The 19,598-nt window shown below is 46.8% G+C and overlaps 1 protein-coding gene across 3 annotated transcripts in view; it reads right to left on the bottom strand.

Moving 5' to 3' along the window:
• The window catches only part of UPF3A (UPF3A regulator of nonsense mediated mRNA decay), a 178,857-nt gene extending 161,070 nt beyond the window's left edge, over nucleotides 1-17,787 (bottom strand). For 2 of the 3 annotated variants that reach the window (XM_063953397.1, XM_063953396.1), the window contains exons 1-2: nucleotides 17,397-17,787; nucleotides 7,534-7,640 (exon numbers count right to left, since the gene is read on the bottom strand). In XM_063953397.1, the coding sequence (XP_063809467.1) occupies nucleotides 7,534-7,640; nucleotides 17,397-17,543 (254 nt within the window). In that variant the 5' untranslated portion in view covers nucleotides 17,544-17,787. The remainder of the gene's footprint in view (nucleotides 1-7,533; nucleotides 7,641-17,396) is intronic. The other variant, XM_063953398.1, reaches the window with a different exon arrangement.
• Nucleotides 17,788-19,598: the final 1,811 nt, after the last annotated feature.

The following is a 19,598-nucleotide window of genomic DNA, read 5'->3' as shown; positions in this document are numbered from 1 at the left end:
GACAAGTATGATATATATGCTTTACAAATTGCCTTCTACTTTTGACTGATTTTCCTACACCTAAAGTCGAACCCCTATAAGAGTTAGAACTGGGTAGCCTGGCAGAGGAGGATGCTTGGACCACCATAAGGGAGAGATTATCTAAACTACCAATTTCTACATTAGTGAAAGGGGTATGGGTCGTCGGGTCGACCCAACTTAGGTCGACATGGGTATTAGGTCGACATGCACTAGGTTGACAGGTGAAAAGGTCGACATGTTTTTTGTGTCGTTTTCTTCGTAAAGTGACGGGGAACCCCAATTAGTGCACCGTGTACCCTCGCATGGCTCGCTTCGCTCGCCATGCTTCGGGCAAGGTGCCGAGCAAAGGCACAGGTTACCGTTCCAGTCGTAGTCCACGTGAATCATCAAGTATGGAAAAATCCCCCCCAATTTTTTTTTAAAGTGAAAAACTCATGTTGACCTTTTGACCTGTCGACCTAATTTCAATGCCTATACTATACCTTTCAATACTGTCACCACTACTGTATTTATTAACGCCATTCCGGTACCCACATGTTCTTTGAAACAGTAAACACATTTTTTTTAAAGAAAAAATGCAAAATGTCTCATACAAATTGGTCTAATCTTTCTCCCATAATATAGTTGTAGAAAAAAGAGATACAGTAGTTGATTTCTAAGAGGAACAGCAATAACAGTATAAACGTAATAATTTTCAAAACAAATATGACAGTACAGCGATGCTTAGTAAATGCTATGGACAGTCAGTGGAATTGAGGTTGTATTTTTATATTCCATATTGTGATAGCTGTCAATTAAAAAGTCAATAGTTAAGCAATAAATACTTGTCTCAAAAGTTACCTAAAAATAAGAATTTACTTACCGATAATTCTATTTCTCGGAGTCCGTAGTGGATGCTGGGGTTCCTGAAAGGACCATGGGGAATAGCGGCTCCGCAGGAGACAGGGCACAAAAGTAAAGCTTTCCGATCAGGTGGTGTGCACTGGCTCCTCCCCCTATGACCCTCCTCCAAGCCAGTTAGGTACTGTGCCCGGACGAGCGTACACAATAAGGGAGGAATTTTGAATCCCGGGTAAGACTCATACCAGCCACACCAATCACACCGTACAACTTGTGATCAAAACCAGTTAACAGTATGATAACAGAGGAGCCTCTGAAAGATGGCTTCCTAACAATAACCCGAATTAGTTAACAATAACTATGTACAATTATTGCAGATAATCCGCACTTGGGATGGGCGCCCAGCATCCACTACGGACTACGAGAAATAGAATTATCGGTAAGTAAATTCTTATTTTCTCTATCGTCCTAGTGGATGCTGGGGTTCCTGAAAGGACCATCGGGATTATACCAAAGCTCCCAAACGGGCGGGAGAGTGCGGATGACTCTGCAGCACCGAATGAGAGAACTCCAGGTCCTCCTTAGCCAGAGTATCAAATTTGTAAAATTTTACAAACGTGTTCTCCCCTGACCACGTAGCTGCTCGGCAAAGTTGTAATGCCGAGACCCCTCGGGCAGCCGCCCAAGATGAGCCCACCTTCCTTGTGGAGTGGGCCTTTACAGATTTAGGCTGTGGCAGGCCTGCCACAGAATGTGCAAGTTGGATTGTGCTACAGATCCAACGAGCAATCGTCTGCTTAGACGCAGGAGCACCCATCTTGTTGGGTGCATACAATATAAACAACGAGTCAGATTTTCTGACTCCAGCTGTCCTTGCAATATATATTTTTAATGCTCTGACAACGTCCAGTAACTTGGAGTCCTCCAAGTCACTTGTAGCCGCAGGAACTACAATAGGCTGGTTCAGATGAAATGCTGACACCACCTTAGGGAGAAAATGCGGACGAGTCCGCAGTTCTGCCCTGTCCGAATGGAAAATCAGATATGGGCTTTTGTAAGATAAAGCTGCCAGTTCTGACACTCTCCTGGCCGAAGCCAGGGCTAGTAACATGGTCACTTTCCATGTGAGATATTTTAAATCCACCTTTTTTAGTGGTTCAAACCAATGAGATTTTAGAAATTCCAAAACCACATTGAGATCCCACGGTGCCACTGGAGGCACCACAGGAGGCTGTATATGCAGCACTCCCTTAACAAAAGTCTGGACTTCAGGAACTGAAGCCAATTCTTTTTGAAAGAAAATCGACAGGGCCGAAATTTGAACCTTAATAGATCCCAATTTGAGACCCATAGACAATCCTGATTGCAGGAAATGTAGGAATCGACCCAGTTGAAATTCCTCCGTCGGAGCACTCCGATCCTCGCACCACGCAACATATCTTCGCCAAATGCGGTGATAGTGTTGCACGGTTACTTCCTTCCTTGCTTTAATCAAAGTAGGAATGACTTCTTCCGGCATGCCTTTTTCCTTTAGGATCCGGCGTTCAACCGCCATGCCGTCAAACGCAGCCGCGGTAAGTCTTGAAACAGACAGGGACCCTGCTGAAGCAAGTCCCTCCTTAGAGGTAGAGGCCACGGATCTTCCGTGATCATCTCTTGAAGTTCCGGGTACCAAGTCCTTCTTGGCCAATCCGGAACCACTAGTATCGTTCTTACGCCTCTTTGCCGTATAATTCTCAATACTTTTGGTATGAGAGGCAGAGGAGGAAACACATACACCGACTGGTACACCCAAGGCGTTACCAGCGCGTCCACAGCTATTGCCTGCGGATCTCTTGACCTGGCGCAATACCTGTCCAGTTTTTTGTTGAGGCGAGACGCCATCATGTCCACCATTGGTCTTTCCCAACGGGTTACCAGCATGTGGAAGACTTCCGGATGAAGTCCCCACTCTCCCGGGTGAAGGTCGTGTCTGCTGAGGAAGTCTGCTTCCCAGTTGTCCACTCCCGGGATGAACACTGCTGACAGTGCTATCACATGATTCTCTGCCCAGCGAAGAATCCTTGCAGCTTCTGCCATTGCACTCCTGCTTCTTGTGCCGCCCTGTCTGTTCACATGGGCGACTGCCGTGATGTTGTCCGACTGGATCAACACCGGTTTTCCTTGAAGCAGAGGTTCTGCCTGGCTTAGAGCATTGTAGATTGCTCTTAGTTCCAGAATGTTTATGTGAAGAGACGTTTCCAGGCTCGTCCACACTACCTGGAAGTTTCTTCCTTGTGTGACTGCTCCCCAGCCTCTCAGGCTGGCGTCCGTGGTCACCAGGATCCAATCCTGTATGCCGAATCTGCGGCCCTCCAATAGATGAGCACTCTGCAACCACCACAGAAGAGATACCCTTGTCCTTGGAGACAGGGTTATCCGCTGGTGCATCTGAAGATGCGACCCTGACCATTTGTCTAACAGATCCCTCTGGAAAATTCGTGCATGGAATCTGCCGAATGGAATTGCTTCGTAAGAAGCCACCATTTTTCCCAGGACTCTTGTGCATTGATGTACAGACACCTTTCCTGGTTTTAGGAGGTTCCTGACAAGCTCGGACAACTCCTTGGCTTTTTCCTCCGGGAGAAAAACCTTTTTCTGAACCGTGTCCAGAATCATCCCTAGGAACAGCAGACGAGTTGTCGGCATTAACTGGGATTTTGGAATATTCAGAATCCAGCCGTGTTGTTTTAGCACTTCTTGAGACAGTGCTAATCCCCTCTCTAGCTGTTCTCTGGACCTTGCCCTTATTAGGAGATCGTCCAAGTATGGGATAATTAATACGCCTTTTCTTCGAAGAAGAATCATCATCTCGGCCATTACCTTTGTAAAGACCCGAGGTGCCGTGGACAATCCGAACGGCAGCGTCTGAAACTGATAGTGACAGTTTTGTACAACGAACCTGAGGTACCCCTGGTGTGAGGGGTAAATTGGAACGTGGAGGTACGCATCCTTGATGTCCAAGGACACCATAAAGTCCCCTTCTTCCAGGTTCGCTATCACTGCTCTGAGTGACTCCATTTTGAACTTGAACTTCTTTATGTACAGGTTCAAGGACTTCAGATTTAGAATAGGTCTTACCGAGCCGTCCGGCTTCGGTACCACAAATAGAGTGGAATAATACCCCTTTCCCTGTTGTAGAAGAGGTACCTTGACTATCACCTGCTGAGAGTACAGCTTGTGAATGGCTTCCAAAACCGTCTCCCTTTCGGAGGGGGACGTTGGTAAAGCAGACTTCAGGAAACGGCGAGGCGGATCTGTCTCTAGTTCCAACCTGTACCCCTGAGATATTATCTGCAGGATCCAGGGATCTACCTGCGAGTGAGCCCACTGCGCGCTGAAATGCTTGAGACGACCGCCCACCGCCCCCGAGTCCGCTTGAGAAGCCCCAGCGTCATGCTGAGGCTTTTGTAGAAGCGGGGGAGGGCTTCTGTTCCTGGGAAGGAGCTGCCTGTTGGTGTCTCTTCCCCCTTCCTCTGCCTCGTGGCAGATATGAATATCCCTTTGCTCTCTTGTTTTTAAAGGAACGAAAGGACTGCGGTTGAAAAGTCGGTGTCTTTTTCTGTTGGGGAGTAGCTTGAGGTAAAAAGGTGGATTTCCCGGCTGTAGCCGTGGCCACCAAATCTGATAGACCGACTCCAAATAACTCCTCCCCTTTATACGGCAAAACTTCCATATGCCGTTTTGAGTCCGCATCGCCTGACCACTGTCGCGTCCATAAACTTCTTCTGGCCGAAATGGACATAGCACTTACCCGTGATGCCAGTGTGCAGATATCCCTCTGTGCATCACGCATATAAAGAAATGCATCCTTTATTTGCTCTAAAGACAGTAAAACATTGTCCCTATCCAGGGTATCAATATTTTCAATCAGGGACTCTGACCAAACTACTCCAGCACTGCACATCCAGGCTGACGCTATAGCTGGTCGTAGTATAACACCTGTATGTGTGTATATACTTTTTTGGATATTTTCCATCCTCCTATCTGTTGGATCTTTAAGTGCGGCCGTCTCAGGAGAGGGTAACGCCACTTGTTTAGATAAGCGTGTGAGCGCCTTATCCACCCTAGGAGGTGTTTCCCAGCGCGCCCTAACCTCTGACGGGAAAGGGTATAAAGCTAATAACTTCTTTGAAATTAGCATCTTTTTATCGGGGGCAACCCACGCTTCATCACATACATCATTTAGTTCTTCTGATTCAGGAAAAACTATAGGTAGTTTTTTCACACCCCACATAATACCCTGTTTAGTGGTACCAGTAGTATCAGCTAAATGTAACGCCTCCTTCATTGCCAAAATCATATAACGTGTGGCCCTACTGGAAAATACGGTTGATTCGTCACCGTCGCCACTGGAATCAGTGCCTGTGTCTGGGTCTGTGTCGACCGACTGAGGCAAAGGGCGTTTTACAGCCCCTGACGGTGTTTGAGGCGCCTGGACAGGCACTAACTGATTGTCCGGCCGTCTCATGTCGACAAACGACTGCTTTAGCGTGTTGACACTATCCCGTAATTCCATAAATAAAGGCATCCATTCTGGTGTCGACCCCCTAGGAGGTGACATCCCCATATTTGGCAATTGCTCCGCCTCCACACCAATATCGTCCTCATACATGTCGACACACACGTACCGACACACAGCAGACACACAGGGAATGCTCTTAACGAAGACAGGACCCCACTAGCCCTTTGGGGAGACAGAGGGAGAGTTTGCCAGCACACACCAAAAGCGCTATATATGACAGGGATAGCCTTATAATAAGTGCTCCCTGTATAGCTGCTTTTATAATATAATTTTTGCCACTATTTTGCCCCCCCTCTCTTGTTTTACCCTGTTTCTGTAGTGCAGTGCAGGGGAGAGACCTGGGAGCCGTCCTGACCAGCGGAGCTGTGTAAGGAAAATGGCGCTGTGTGCTGAGGAGATAGGCCCCGCCCCTTTTCCGACGGGCTCGTCTCCCGCTCTTTAGTGTATTCTGGCAGGGGTTAAATATCTCCATATAGCCCTGGAGGCTATATGTGAGGTATTTTTTTAGCCAAATAGGTTTTCATTTGCCTCCCAGGGCGCTCCCCTCCCAGCGCCCTGCACCCTCAGTGACTGCCGTGTGAAGTGTGCTGAGAGGAAAATGGCGCACAGCTGCAGTGCTGTGCGCTACCTTTAGAAGACTGAGGAGTCTTCTGCCGCCGATTCTGGACCTCTTCATGTTTCAGCATCTGCAAGGGGGCCGGCGGCGAGGCTCCGGTGACCATCCAGGCTGTACCTGTGATCGTCCCTCTGGAGCTGATGTCCAGTAGCCAAGAAGCCAATCCATCCTGCACGCAGGTGAGTTCACTTCTTCTCCCCTAAGTCCCTCGTTGCAGTGATCCTGTTGCCAGCAGGACTCACTGTAAAATAAAAAACCTAAGCTAAACTTTCTCTAAGCAGCTCTTTAGGAGAGCCACCTAGATTGCACCCTTCTCGGCCGGGCACAAAAATCTAACTGGCTTGGAGGAGGGTCATAGGGGGAGGAGCCAGTGCACACCACCTGATCGGAAAGCTTTACTTTTGTGCCCTGTCTCCTGCGGAGCCGCTATTCCCCATGGTCCTTTCAGGAACCCCAGCATCCACTAGGACGATAGAGAAACTTACATTTTGGATGTGCAGTAAGACTTTTAAAGAGCTAAATTGTTGACCTAATTTCAAAGGCCTTCTACTTAGATATACCAAAATGTGGTATCCTAACATGTCAGCTACTGGGCAAAACACGTGCTAATAGCAAAGATACCAAAGTACCTCAGTATAACTGAGAGCATCTTAAATACAGAAGCTATCTGGTAAATCAGGGCTTGACAAACTTTTCTAAAACCAAGGAGCGAGGGTGAAAGTATAGGACGCAGATCATTGCCCCCCCCCCCCCCCAAGAAGACAACAGATAACTGAAACCTCCCCTTCAGCCACATTACTGAGCAGCTTCCCCCCACTCTCCAGGCAATCCAGCCCCCATAGCCACACAAATAAGGGTGTACCACCAGGCAAACTAGCCTTTCGCAGCCAAACTGCTTTGCAGCCACCCCCGGGCAAACAACAACACCCCCGCCCCACCCCGTGGCCATGTTATTGAGCAAGCCACCTCCGGGCAACCAACCCCCATGGCCACATAACTAAGGGGGTACCCCCAGGCAAACCACCCTTCCGCAGCCACCCCCTGGGCAAACAGGAGTGGCCACCTCCCACCCAGTGGCCACATCACTACCCCTTCCAAGGCCGCAATCCCTAGCCAGCATAGACCCTCTTATTGGAGAGCTTTATTCAGCCGGAGTTTGGAGACAGCAGACAGCACAGGTTGGGATGGACGGGCACACCACAAAGCGTTCTCCTGAAATGGTGGCTGCCAACGAATCTCCGTAGGGGCTGAAGAGGATTTGCTTCCGCCCTCCCTGCAAAATCTAGTAGCCATTGGTATATTTTATGGTTGATATGCAGTTTTCGAAATATTTTATTTTGTCTACTATTCTACAAGCAGTATTTTATTTAATAAGTACTCATTAGAAATGCACAGGGAGATTATTTTACACAATATAATGTATTTCTTGTTATGTTCCATATCTACACTTTCTGCAGTACTTGTTTTCAGTAATTCTCCTCATGATCTTTACCTGGGATCAGCAGTGAAAAATTCAAAATAATCGTGTGCTGGCAAAGGATGTAGTTGTTCCTCTAGTTGTTCTTTACTTATGCTGGGAGGAAGGCGCCGTATTACCACCTGCAAGAGACACCACAAATAAGTGATACTCTCTTATAACCATGACTCTATGATACTGAGAACTGTGGTGTCGGGTTATCAAAACATAGGAAATTTAACTTTACAGGCATAAAGGCAATGAAAACTATTTATTTTGTTGCAGAAATTGATATACATTTATTAAATCACTAATAAATGATGGAGATTAGCTGTAGGGCTTCCTGACTGAACTTACCTAACTTTACAATCTTGGTTTTTCTAGTGGATTTTTTTTTATATCAATGCTTAAGGGCTCATACAAATGGGACTAAGCTTTCATCTGTACTATGGTTGGTGAAACAGAGATGGTTGATCTCTAAGGGGAACAGCAATAGTAGTGCAAAGTGATCATTTCCAACAATAGATGACTCTACAGCTGTGCATGGTAAATGCATCACCTGTATCATCATGAATGATGCTCACATAAAAGACTGGAAAACATTTTTTTGCCCAGGCAGCCTCCTCTGTCAATATCAAGAGATATTTAATGTAGCCAGTGGTTTCCATTCCCTTGTGCACGATGAGCAGCCAGGGCACATATTGTACAGACCATATTGGAAGACACAAATGTTTTCAATCTGTCATTTAAGATAGGATATACAACTGTTTTTGTACAAACATTGCCATACATATAAATAATTATCCTTACAGTACAGTAGGTCTCCTCGCACTCACTCCAAATTTTAGATCTTCCCATAGACTTTCCACAGTATTCAAGTCTGGGGTCTGTGAAGGCCATTCCAAGACCTGAATCTTTCACACCTCTTGATTATAAGATATGTTTTAAATTGTTGCCTTGCTGAATCAGCAATCTTTTTCATCTACACTTTCTTCAAGTCTGGAATATTCAGTTTTTTTATGTTTACTCAACTTTATTCTTCCTTTCATCTGCAAATATGTCCTATGTCACTGGCTGACACATGGACTTAATAGAGGACTCTACCCACATAACTATGGATTGTCATTCTTTATATACTTATAAAGATGTTTATTCTACATGAAGATTTACACCATTATTCATTTTCACCAATATTCAATGCAGACACTTTTTTGTGAAGGCACTTTGGTGTAAGCTAAACCTTTCTTCAGGGCTTTTGTAGCTATATGGGTCCTGCTTCAACAGAATGAATTCCATCTTGGATGTTTGAAGATATTTTTTATGGCTCTCCTCTCCTCTGCAATAATCAATCAGTTGCTTAGTGGAGCCCATTGTTGTTGAGGGTAGGCAACGTATTCTTGATCAGTTAAAGTGATCATAGTTTTCAGTTGTGGAATTGTCTTCTCCTGGCTTAATTTAAGGACTAGTGGATCAATCAAGAATCTAGAAATAAATGTATACTGAATCTACTGTGCCCAAAGCTTACTTACATGCCACAGTCACGGTTTTATTTTGTATCAACCAGTTAAATTCAGCAACTAAATAGTAATTTTACATTAAATGATCACAAATATGTTCTGTTTGTACCTTGCTTAACAGGTGTTATCACATAGATATTCAATGATTGCTTTAATTTTATAAGGGATGCCCAATTACATTTACTGATTTATTGTTTATACTGTCATCTGTCTTATAAATCAGAGAAAGAAAACATGTTGCCCACAATTACAATTGAAAACTGAATTCCATAATTACAATTGTATGGGAAACCCATGTAGGAAAATAACTGTCATACATTTAATGTCATTTTATTTGGTTTATTAGTTCGGATAACCTTTGTCTGCAGGCCCACTACAAGAGTCACAGCAGAAAGACCAATCACAAGCCACTAAAAAAAACTGTAGGGTCAAATTGTACATTTGACCCCTGACAAAAATAGGATTTTAATACCTACCGGTAAATCCTTTTCTCTTAGTCCGTAGAGGATGCTGGGGATGCTTCAAGAACCATGGGGTATAGACGGGATCCGCAGGAGACATGGGCACACTTTAAGACTTTGAATGGGTGTGAACTGGCTCCTCCCTCTATGCCCCTCCTCCAGACTCGTTATAGGAACTGTGCCCAGGGAGACGGACATTTCGAGGAAAAGGATTTATTTTAATTTTTTAAACTAAGGTGAGACACATACCAGCTCACACCTCAACACGCCGTACAACATGGCATTCAACAACAACGCATGCAACGGCATGACCAACTTCAGCCATAGACTTACTGAACTTAACTCAACACGAGTGTAACCATAACCAAACTGCAGAAACAGCCCGCACTGGGACGGGCGCTCAGCATCCTCTACGGACTAAGAGAAAAGGATTTACTGGTAGGTATTAAAATCCTATTTTCTCATACGTCCTAGAGGATGCTGAGGATGCTTCAAGAACCATGGGGTTTATACCAAAGCTCTAGAACGGGCGGGAGAGTGCGGATGACTCTGCAGCACCGATTGACCAAACAAGAGGTCCTCCTCAGCCAGGGTTTCAAACTTGTAAAACTTCGCAAAGGTGTTTGATCCTGACCAAGTAGCAGCTCGGCAAAGCTGTAATGCCGAGACCCCCCGGGAAGCCGCCCAGGAAGAGCCCACCTTTCTGGTAGAATGGGCTTTCACCGATTTTGGTAACGGCAATCCTGCCGTAGAATGAGTCTGCTGAATCGTATTACAGATCCAGCGCGCAATAGTCTGCTTGGAAGCAGGAGCCCCAATCTTATTGGGAGCCCAGAGAACAAACAGAGCCTCTGTTTTCCTAATCTGCTCCGTTCTGGCGACATAGATTTTTAAAGCTCTAACAACATCGAGAGACTTCGATTCCGCCAAGGCGTCAGTAGCCACTGGCACCACAATAGGCTGGTTTACGTGAAATGATGAAACCACTTTTGGCAGAAATTGCTGACGAGTTCTCAACTCCGCTCTATCCGCATGGAAGATTAAATAGGGGCTGTTGTGAGACAAAGCCACCAACTCGGACACCCGCCTTACGGACGCCACTTCTTTTCTAGCCTGAAGAAGTGTGGGAATGACTTCACTGGGAATACCCTTTCGGTCTTCTATGAGTAACTCCTGAAGATCTCGATACCAGGCCCTTTTTGGCCAATCCGGAACAATGAGTATCGCCTGAACCCTTGTTCGTCTTATAATCTTTATCACCTTTGGAATGAATAGAAGTGGAGGGAACACATAGACCGACGGAAACACCCACGGTGTCACTAGGGCGTCCACCGCTATTGCTTGAGGGTCCCTCGACCTGGAACAATATCTGAAGTTTCTTGTTGAGACGGGACGCCATCAAGTCTATTTGAGGAATTCCCCAACGACTTGTCACTTCTGCAAAGACCTCTTGATGAAGACCCCACTCTCCTGGATGGAGATCGTGTCTGCTGAGGAAGTTTGCTTCCCAGTTGTCCACTCCTGGAATGAAGACTGCTGACAGAGCGCTTGTACAGTATGTCTTTCCGCCCAGCGAAGAACTTTCGTGGTCTCTGCCATCGCCGCTCTGCTCTTTGTTCTGCCCTGGCGGTTTATGTACGCCACTGCTGTTATGTTGTCTGACTGAATCAAGACGGGCAGGCCGCGAAGATGTTCTGCCTGCAGAATGCCGTTGTAAATGGCCCTTAATTCCAGAATGTTTATGTGCAGACAAGCTTCCTGGCTTGACCATTTTCCCTGAAAGTTTCTCCCCTGTGTGACTGCTCCCCAGCCTCGGAGGCTTGCATCTGTGGTCACCAGGATCCAATCCTCAATCCTGAACCTGCGTCCTTCCAGAAGGTGAGAACTGTGCAGCCACCACAGAAGGGAGATCCTGGTCCTGGAAGATAGGATTATTTTCTGGTGCATGTCCAGGTGAGACCCGGACCACTTGTCCAACAGGTCCCACTAAAACACCCTGGAATGGAACCTGCCATACGGAATGGCCTCGTAGGCTGCCACCATTTTCCCCAGCAACCGAGTGAATTGAAGAATTGACACTCTTGCCGGTTTCAGAATCTGTTTAACCATGTTCTGTATTTCCAGAGCCTTTTCCACTGGAAGAAAAACTCTCTGTAATTCTGTATCCAGAATCATACCCAGGAACGACAGTCGTGTCGTTGGAACCAACTGTAATTTTGGCAAGTTTAGGAGCCAACCATGTTGTTGCAGAATCGTCAGTGAGAGCGCAACATTTTTCAGCAATTGCTCCTTGGATCTCGCCTTTATGAGGAGATCGTCCAAGTACGGGATAATTGTGATTCCCTGCTTGCGCAGGAGATCCATCATTTCCGCCATAACCTTGGTGAAAATCCTCGGAGCCGTGGACAGGCCAAACGGCAACGTCTGAAATTGGTAATGACAATCCTGAACAGCAAACCTCAGGTATGCCTGATGTGGAGGATATAAGGGAACGTGGAAGTAGGCATCCTTTATGTCGACCGACACCATAAAATCCCCCTCCTCCAGACTGGAGATCACTGCTCGGAGAGATTCCATCTTGAACTTGAATCTTTTTAGAAAGAAATTGAGGGATTTTAGGTTCAGAATCGGTCTGACGGAGCCATCCGGCTTCGGGACCACGAACAGACTCGAATAAAAGCCTTCCCCCTGTTGTGACGGGGGAACCGTGACAATGACTTGATTTTGACACAGCTTCAGTATTGCAGCACATACTACCTCCCTTTCTAGAAGAGAAGCTGGCAAGGCCGATTTGAAAAATCGGTGAGGGGGCATGTCTTGAAACTCTAATTTGTACCCTTGAGTTACTATTTCTAATATCCAAGGATCCAGGTCCGAGTGCACCCAGACCTGACTGAAGAGTTTGAGACGTGCCCCCACCGGTGCGGACTCCCGCAGAGGAGCCCCAGCGTCATGCGGTGGATTTGGTAGAAGCCGGAGAGGACTTCTGCTCTTGGGAACTTGCCACAGCCTGTGACCATTTTCCCTTTCCTCTTCCTCTCGCAGCAAGGAAGGAGGACCCTCTGCCTTTTTTGTATTTATTGGGCCGAAAGGACTGCATCTGATAGTGGGGCGTTTTCTTTTGTTGTGCAGGAACATAAGGTAAAAATTATGACTTAGATACCAGGTCAGCGAGGCCGTCACCAAACAAGACACTACCGTTAAACGGTAGAGACTCCATAGTTTTCTTAGAGTCAGCATCAGTATTCCATTGATGAATCCACAATGCCCTCCTAGCCGAGACTGCCATGGCATTGGCCCTTGATCCCAAAAGGCCAATATCCCTTGCAGCTTCTTTTAAATATGCTGCAGCGTCCCTGATATGACCCACAGTCAAAAGCACACTATCCCTGTCTAGGGTATCTATCTCAGATGACAAGTTATCTGCCCACTTTTCAATAGCGCTACTCACCCATGCGGAAGCAACGGCAGGCCTGAGTAGCGAACCCGTAGTGACATAAATGGATTTTAGTGTATTTTCCTGCTTACGATCCGCAGGATCCTTTAGGGTTGCCGTGTCAGGAGACGGAAGCGCCACCTTTTTGGACAGACGCGATAGAGCTTTGTCCACCATGGGGGTTGATTCCCACTTTTCCCTGTCTCCAGAGGGAAACGGATATGCCACTGTAATTCTTTTGGGAACCTGTACCTTCTTGTCAGGATTTTCCCAAGCCTTTTCAAAAAGAGCGTTCAGTTCATGAGAGGGAGGAAACGTTACCTCAGGTTTCTTTCCTTTATACATACAGACCCTAGTATCAGGAACAGCAGGGTCCTCTGTGATATGTAATACATCTTTTATCGCCACAATCATGTACTGAATGCTCTTAGCCAGTTTAGGATTTAATCTGGCATCACTATAGTCGACACTGGAATCAGAGTCCGTGTCGGTATCTGTATCTGCTATCTGGGTAAATGCACGTTTTTGTGACCCAAAAGGGGTCTGAGCTTGTGACAATGCGTCCTCCATGGATTTTCTCCATGTCTGGTTTTTAGACTCAGATTTATCTAATCTCTTAGTCAACCGAGCCACATATGCATTCAAAACACTCAACATATTTACCCAATCATCCGTCGGCGGTGCCGACACGGTCACTCTCACAGTCTTTTCTGTCCCCACTCCAGCCTCCTCCTGGGAAGAGCACTCAGCCTCAGACATGTCGACACACGCGTACCGACACCCACAACCACACTGGGGCTATAGGGGATAGACCCACAGCAAAGCCTGATAGAAAAACACAGAAGGAGTTCTGCCAGCTCACAACCCAGCACCTGTCCCGGTTCTGAAGCGAGTAATATACTGCCCAGACCTGTTAGCGCTTTTAATTTCAACAAATTAACACCAAATCTCTTGTGCCCCCCCCCCCCCCCCTCGTTTTGCACCCTGTTACTTGTACAGTAGTGTGGGAGGCCAGGCTCAGCATCTCTGCCACTTCTGTGATGAGAAAATGGCGCTGGTCAGAGCTGTGAGGGCTAAGCCACGCCCCCTTAATGGCGTGCTTCAGTCCCACTTAATTTCAATATTTATACTGGCGGGGGTCTGTAATTAGTGCCCAGCACTGTATACACTCTTGCCAGTCGCTATTTGAGGATTTATGCTGCCCAGGGCGCCCCCCCCCCCCCTCCCCACCTGCGCCCTGCAGTGCTGTTCTGTATGTGGGAGCATGGCGCGCAGCGCACCCGCTGCGCGGTACCCCAAAAGCCGTCTTCTGTCATCACTGAAGTCTTCTGATCTTCTTTTACTCACCCGGCTTCTGACTTCTGTCTCTGCAAGGGGGTTGACGGCGCGGCTCCGGGAACGAGCATCTAGGCGTACCTAGCGATCAGACTCTCTGGAGCTAATGGTGTCCAGTAGCCTAAGAAGCAGAGCCGTGAAACTCACAGAAGTAGGTCTGCTTCTCTCCCCTCAGTCCCATGATGCAGGGAGCCTGTTGCCAGCAGGTCTCCCTGAAAATAATAAACCTAACATAAAGTATTTTTCTGAGAAACTCTGGAGAGCTCCTCAGTGTGCATCCAGTCTCATTGGGCACAGAATCTAACTGGAGTCTGGAGGAGGGGCATAGAGGGAGGAGCCAGTTCACACCCATTCAAAGTCTTAAAGTGTGCCCATGTCTCCTGCGGATCCCGTCTATACCCCATGGTTCTTGAAGTGTCCCCAGCATCCTCTAGGACGTATGAGAAAGTGGAATTTTCCTTTAACCACTAAACTGGCATGGTTGCATGGGATCTGACCACAACCAGCTGGGCTTTATTGACTCACGACACATCCCATGTGACTATATCCGAGTCTGCCCCCGGCTGTAGCTGAGGAAATCCATTCTACATATATGCAGAACAGATTTCTACTTCCTACTCAGGCCCCCGATCAGTAATGTAGTGGTCTGTGACCACCAACATTACTGCCAAAATCACACTCCAGAATGACATGTGAACGGCACTCTGGAGTGCATGTCCCGGTACTAAAAGTTCATTGGAGGAGGGACAATGTAACAAGGGTGTAATGAAGGGGGTGGTCATTTAGCACAGGTTTTTGATGACCCATAAACATGCTGATTGACCAGGGGTGTGGAGGAAAGTGCTTTCCCCCCAATACACCTCTACATACATGTCCCATATTATTTAACCAATTTTTCTGCTTATTTCTAGAAAATCACCAAAAAAATGATCTCTTATTTAAACATCTCATTGGGACAGCTGTACCAGGAGCACTGTACTATGGGGGTCATTCCGAGTTGTTCGCTCGGTAAAAATCTTTGCATCGCAGTGATTTTCCGCTTAATGCGCATGCACAATGTTCGCACTGCGACTGCGCCAAGTAAATTTGCTATGCAGTTAGGAATTTTACTCACGGCTTTTTCATCGTTCTGGTGATCGTAATGTGATTGACAGGAAATGGGTGTTACTGGGCGGAAACAGGCCGTTTTATGGGCGTGTGGGAAAAAACGCTACCGTTTCCGGAAAAAACGCAGGAGTGGCTGGAGAAACGGAGGAGTGTCTGGGCGAACGCTGGGTGTGTTTGTGACGTCAAACCAGGAACGACAAGCACTGAACTGATCGCAGATGCCGAGTAAGTCTGAAGCTACTCAGAAACTGCTACGAGGTGTGTAATCGCAATATTGCGAATACATCGTTCGCAATTTTAAGATGCTAAGATTCACTCCCAGTAGGCGGCGGCTTAGCGTGAGCAAATCTGCTAAAATCCGCTTGCGAGCGAACAACTCGGAATGACCCCCAATGTCATTACATTTTTACGCTTTCGATGTGTTAAATAATCTCAGATTATTAATTTAATTCAACCTGCAATTTCAGTTCATGGGACACAAGTTATCACATATTTTAAATTCAATTGACCCCCTCAGAATTAGCCTATTGTCTATATTAATAAACATGTAACTGAACATATTTGTAAAGCTATCTTTAATTAATAATGTGTACGTGCGATAGTCTACTAAAATACCCATTTCACATTGCATCAAAAACTCGGTATATTGCAGAGTTTTAGCCGTGTCAACCAGGGTCGAGCTGCAGTGTGAAAGCTCCACAGTGAATTTACCGGGTCCAACAACCCGGTATTTCAACCCGTGTTAAAAGGATCCTACACGGTTCGGACCCAGTTCATTTGGCAGTGTGAAAGCCTCAGACCCGGTATATTCAACCCCAGAATCTGGAAAAGGAGGTGATAGGCTGTCTCCCTGTGAAATGTCACATGTGAGATAGAAAAGTCCATTTAAAATAGCATCACACTGTTTTAAATGGGTGAACCAGGTTCAGTGTGAAAGGCACTAACCCGGAAATAACCCGGGAATAACCCAGCTCCAAAATGCGATGTGAAAGGGGTATAGCTTGTTCAGAACCGGGTCGGACGCGTGTTCAAAAGCCGGGTCCTTACCAGGTTTGCGATGTAAAAGCGGTAAAGGTGTTGTTTCATTATTGTCGGTTTTGTTTTTTTTAAAGAATGCCTTCAGTGCAGCAAGCAAAGCCTGTGAAGGAAGTAGTGGGTTGAATGGAACTAGTGTCTGATCAGGCTTCCTCATAGCTAGTAATTATGCTGCTGTCCATGGTACTGTCTCACATTTCGGTCATACAGTATCACTGGCCTAAAAGTCATGCATAAAATGACACAAACCATGGGGTCAATTCAATTGCGGACCATACCTGTGATATTGGCGTGATGTTGTTGAATACCAAATTGCCCCCAGTTCAGTCTGAAAATGTGTATTTTTGTTTGCAGTTCCATAGGGATGCATATTAAAATATGCAATCTCAGGAATACCATAAGTGCAGCATATGCACACACTAGGTCATACGCATTGCTGGCATCACCCACAACTGAACTGACCCCCATGAGTGCATAACGCCAACATGTCGGCAGCTGATTACTAAATATAGATCTGGAGATGTGAGTCTGAATGTAGACCAAGGGTAGGTAACCTGTGGCACTCCAGCTGCATGGAACTACATGACCCAGTATGCCTTGCCATAGTTTTGCTGTTAGGGTATTTTAAAACTGTGGCAGGCCATGCTGGGATGTGTAGTGGAGTTCCACAGGTTGCCTCCCCCTTGTATAGACCATGCATCAGGTAACATGTGGCTCTCCAGCTGTGGTGAGGCCATGTCTAAGCATGACCATTTGGCCAAAGTCTCCACCATCATGTCACCCCAGCTGGGGAGGAGCAGGTCGTCTGGCTGTGCCATACATGTCCAAGCTATGTATACTGGCATGCAGTGGTACCACACACCAGCAAACATATGTGTGTACACATAAACACAGGAGATGAGTGTGATAGTGACAGGTCACGTGGTATGCCTGGTCCAACCCCAGCCCGGTCCCCAGCAGCAGCACACAACAATAGGTGACACACACAGCAGCACCCCGCGTCCTCACTTTGCTTAGAGCCGCCTTCCTCTCCTCTCTGTGCCTCACGGTGCTCGCCATTCCCCCCACTTCCACATCCCGGTTCTGCCTGTCACTGCTCCGGTTCTCCCGGTTCCCTCTCAACACGGACGGCTGAGTCTCCCGCTCGCTCCTCATGTCCTGGGTCTCGCCTCCAGCTTTTGTCTGACACCTCCGGTAACAGCTGTCGGTCCGGACGTGGTGTATATATTGGAGAGCGGTGCTCCAAGTCCGCTACCGGGAAAACAACTGTCTCCTCTCTGCTGCGAGCCTCAGTCCCGAGACCCGCGCGCATCCAGCCCGCTCCGGTGCGAGATGCTGCTGCAGCCGCCGCCGCCGCCAAGATGCTGAGAGCCGAGTCCACAGCACAGAAATGGGTATGCGCGTTCCCGACACTGAGCACTGAGACTAGTCGTGGCCGCGCATCTGCTGTAGGGCTCAATCTGCTGCGGGGACCATCCGCTGCTGTCTTTCTTTGGTCAGTCAGTGTCCACTTGTTCCCAGCACTAAACCACGCAATTAAGCAACAATAGAAGGGATCCAGCACATTTAAAGATTCCAATTACATTTAGTTAAGAATGAAGACTGTAACAAGATTTTGTTGTAACACCAAAATACACTTTTTCAAAATTATTTTTCACCTGTAAATATTTCTATAGGTTAAGTGGTGTGCAAGTGGTGCACTATTTTATTTTTTGTCATGTTTTTCTTAAAATTGACACAAATTTACGTTATCATTGTAACTGATAAGGCTGGACGAGGCTGAAGTTGGCTTCTTATTAGGCCAGATACTTATTCACTTCTTATTCAAGCTCCAGCTTCTTATTCACTTCTTATTCGAGCTCCGGCTTCTTATTCAGATCATTCAGTTGTGCAAGGGTTAATGAATCTTGGTCAACAAATTTGACACCTGAAATCAACAGAGGAGGGTCCCTTGCATATGACTCACGTGTACTTTGCCTTGCCCAACGTTGGTGTGGGCATGAAATACGCTGGCAAAGTGGGCACATACACTATAATTTACCATTTTGAATGTGTCTGTAGTTTTGCAAGGGTTAACAAGTCTCGGGCAACAAATTTGACACTTGAAATCAACAGAGGGTGCTCAATTGCATATGACCCGCTTGTATTTTGCCTTGCCCAACACTGGTGTGGGCATGAAATACGCTTGCAAAGTTGGCACATACACTATAATTTACCAATTTGAATAAGTAGCTGTAGTGTTGCAAGGGTTAACGAGTCTCTTGCAACAAAGTTGACTCCTGTAGTCAACAGAGTGGGGTCACTTGCATATGACCCACATGTATTTTTCCTTGCCCAACACTGGTTTGGGCATGAAATACACTGGCAAAGTGGGCACCTTAACACCATAGTTTTCTATTATGAATAAGTAGCTGTAGTTTTGCAAGGGTTAACGAGTCTCAGGCAACAAATTTGAGACCTGAAGTCATCAGAGTGGGATCAATAGTATATGACATGCGTGTATTTTTCCTTGCCCAACACTGGTTTGGGCATGAAATACGCTGGCAAAGTGGGCACATACACCATATTATGATTTACTATTTTGAAAAAGTAGCCGTAGTTTTGCAAGGGTTAACAAATTTGATTCCTGAAGTCAACAGAGTGAGGTAACTTGCATATGACCCACATGTATTTTTCGTTGGCCAACACTGGTTTGGGCATGAAATACACTGGCAAAGTGAGCCAGTGACGTGCGGTGAGGTCAATGGCTGGGGAGGCACTGGCCAATGTGGGTGGGGCAATGATGCAATGAGCGAAGAGAGAGAGACAAAGAGAGAGAGGGAGTGGCTGAGGGATAGCGTTAAGGTGGGTACACACTGGTAGATATATCTGCCGATCAATTGATCGGCAGATATATCTATGGACAGCAGTGTGTTGAGCATACACACTGCCCGATCCATCGAGGACGGACGTCATGAACTGGGCGGGCGTGTGTACACGCCCGCCCAGTTCAGCTGTCAATCACTGCCGGCTGCCGCAGCATGTGTACGGGCGGTCACAGCGACGCACCAATATATCGGTAGATATATTGTCCGTCGGCTGTGCTGCAAGGCTGATGCAATACGTCTGTGAACGACGGAGTTGACAGATGTATCGCCCGTACACACTGGCCGACGGACCTGCGATATATCGGCCGTTCAGGAGAACGGACGATATATCGGCCAGTGCGTA

The sequence above is a fragment of the Pseudophryne corroboree genome, chromosome 2 (genome assembly GCF_028390025.1).
Source record: "Pseudophryne corroboree isolate aPseCor3 chromosome 2, aPseCor3.hap2, whole genome shotgun sequence".
NCBI lineage: Eukaryota > Metazoa > Chordata > Amphibia > Anura > Myobatrachidae > Pseudophryne > Pseudophryne corroboree.
The sequence above is the reverse complement of the archived record's forward strand: the minus strand, read 5'-3'. Positions and strand labels throughout refer to the sequence as shown.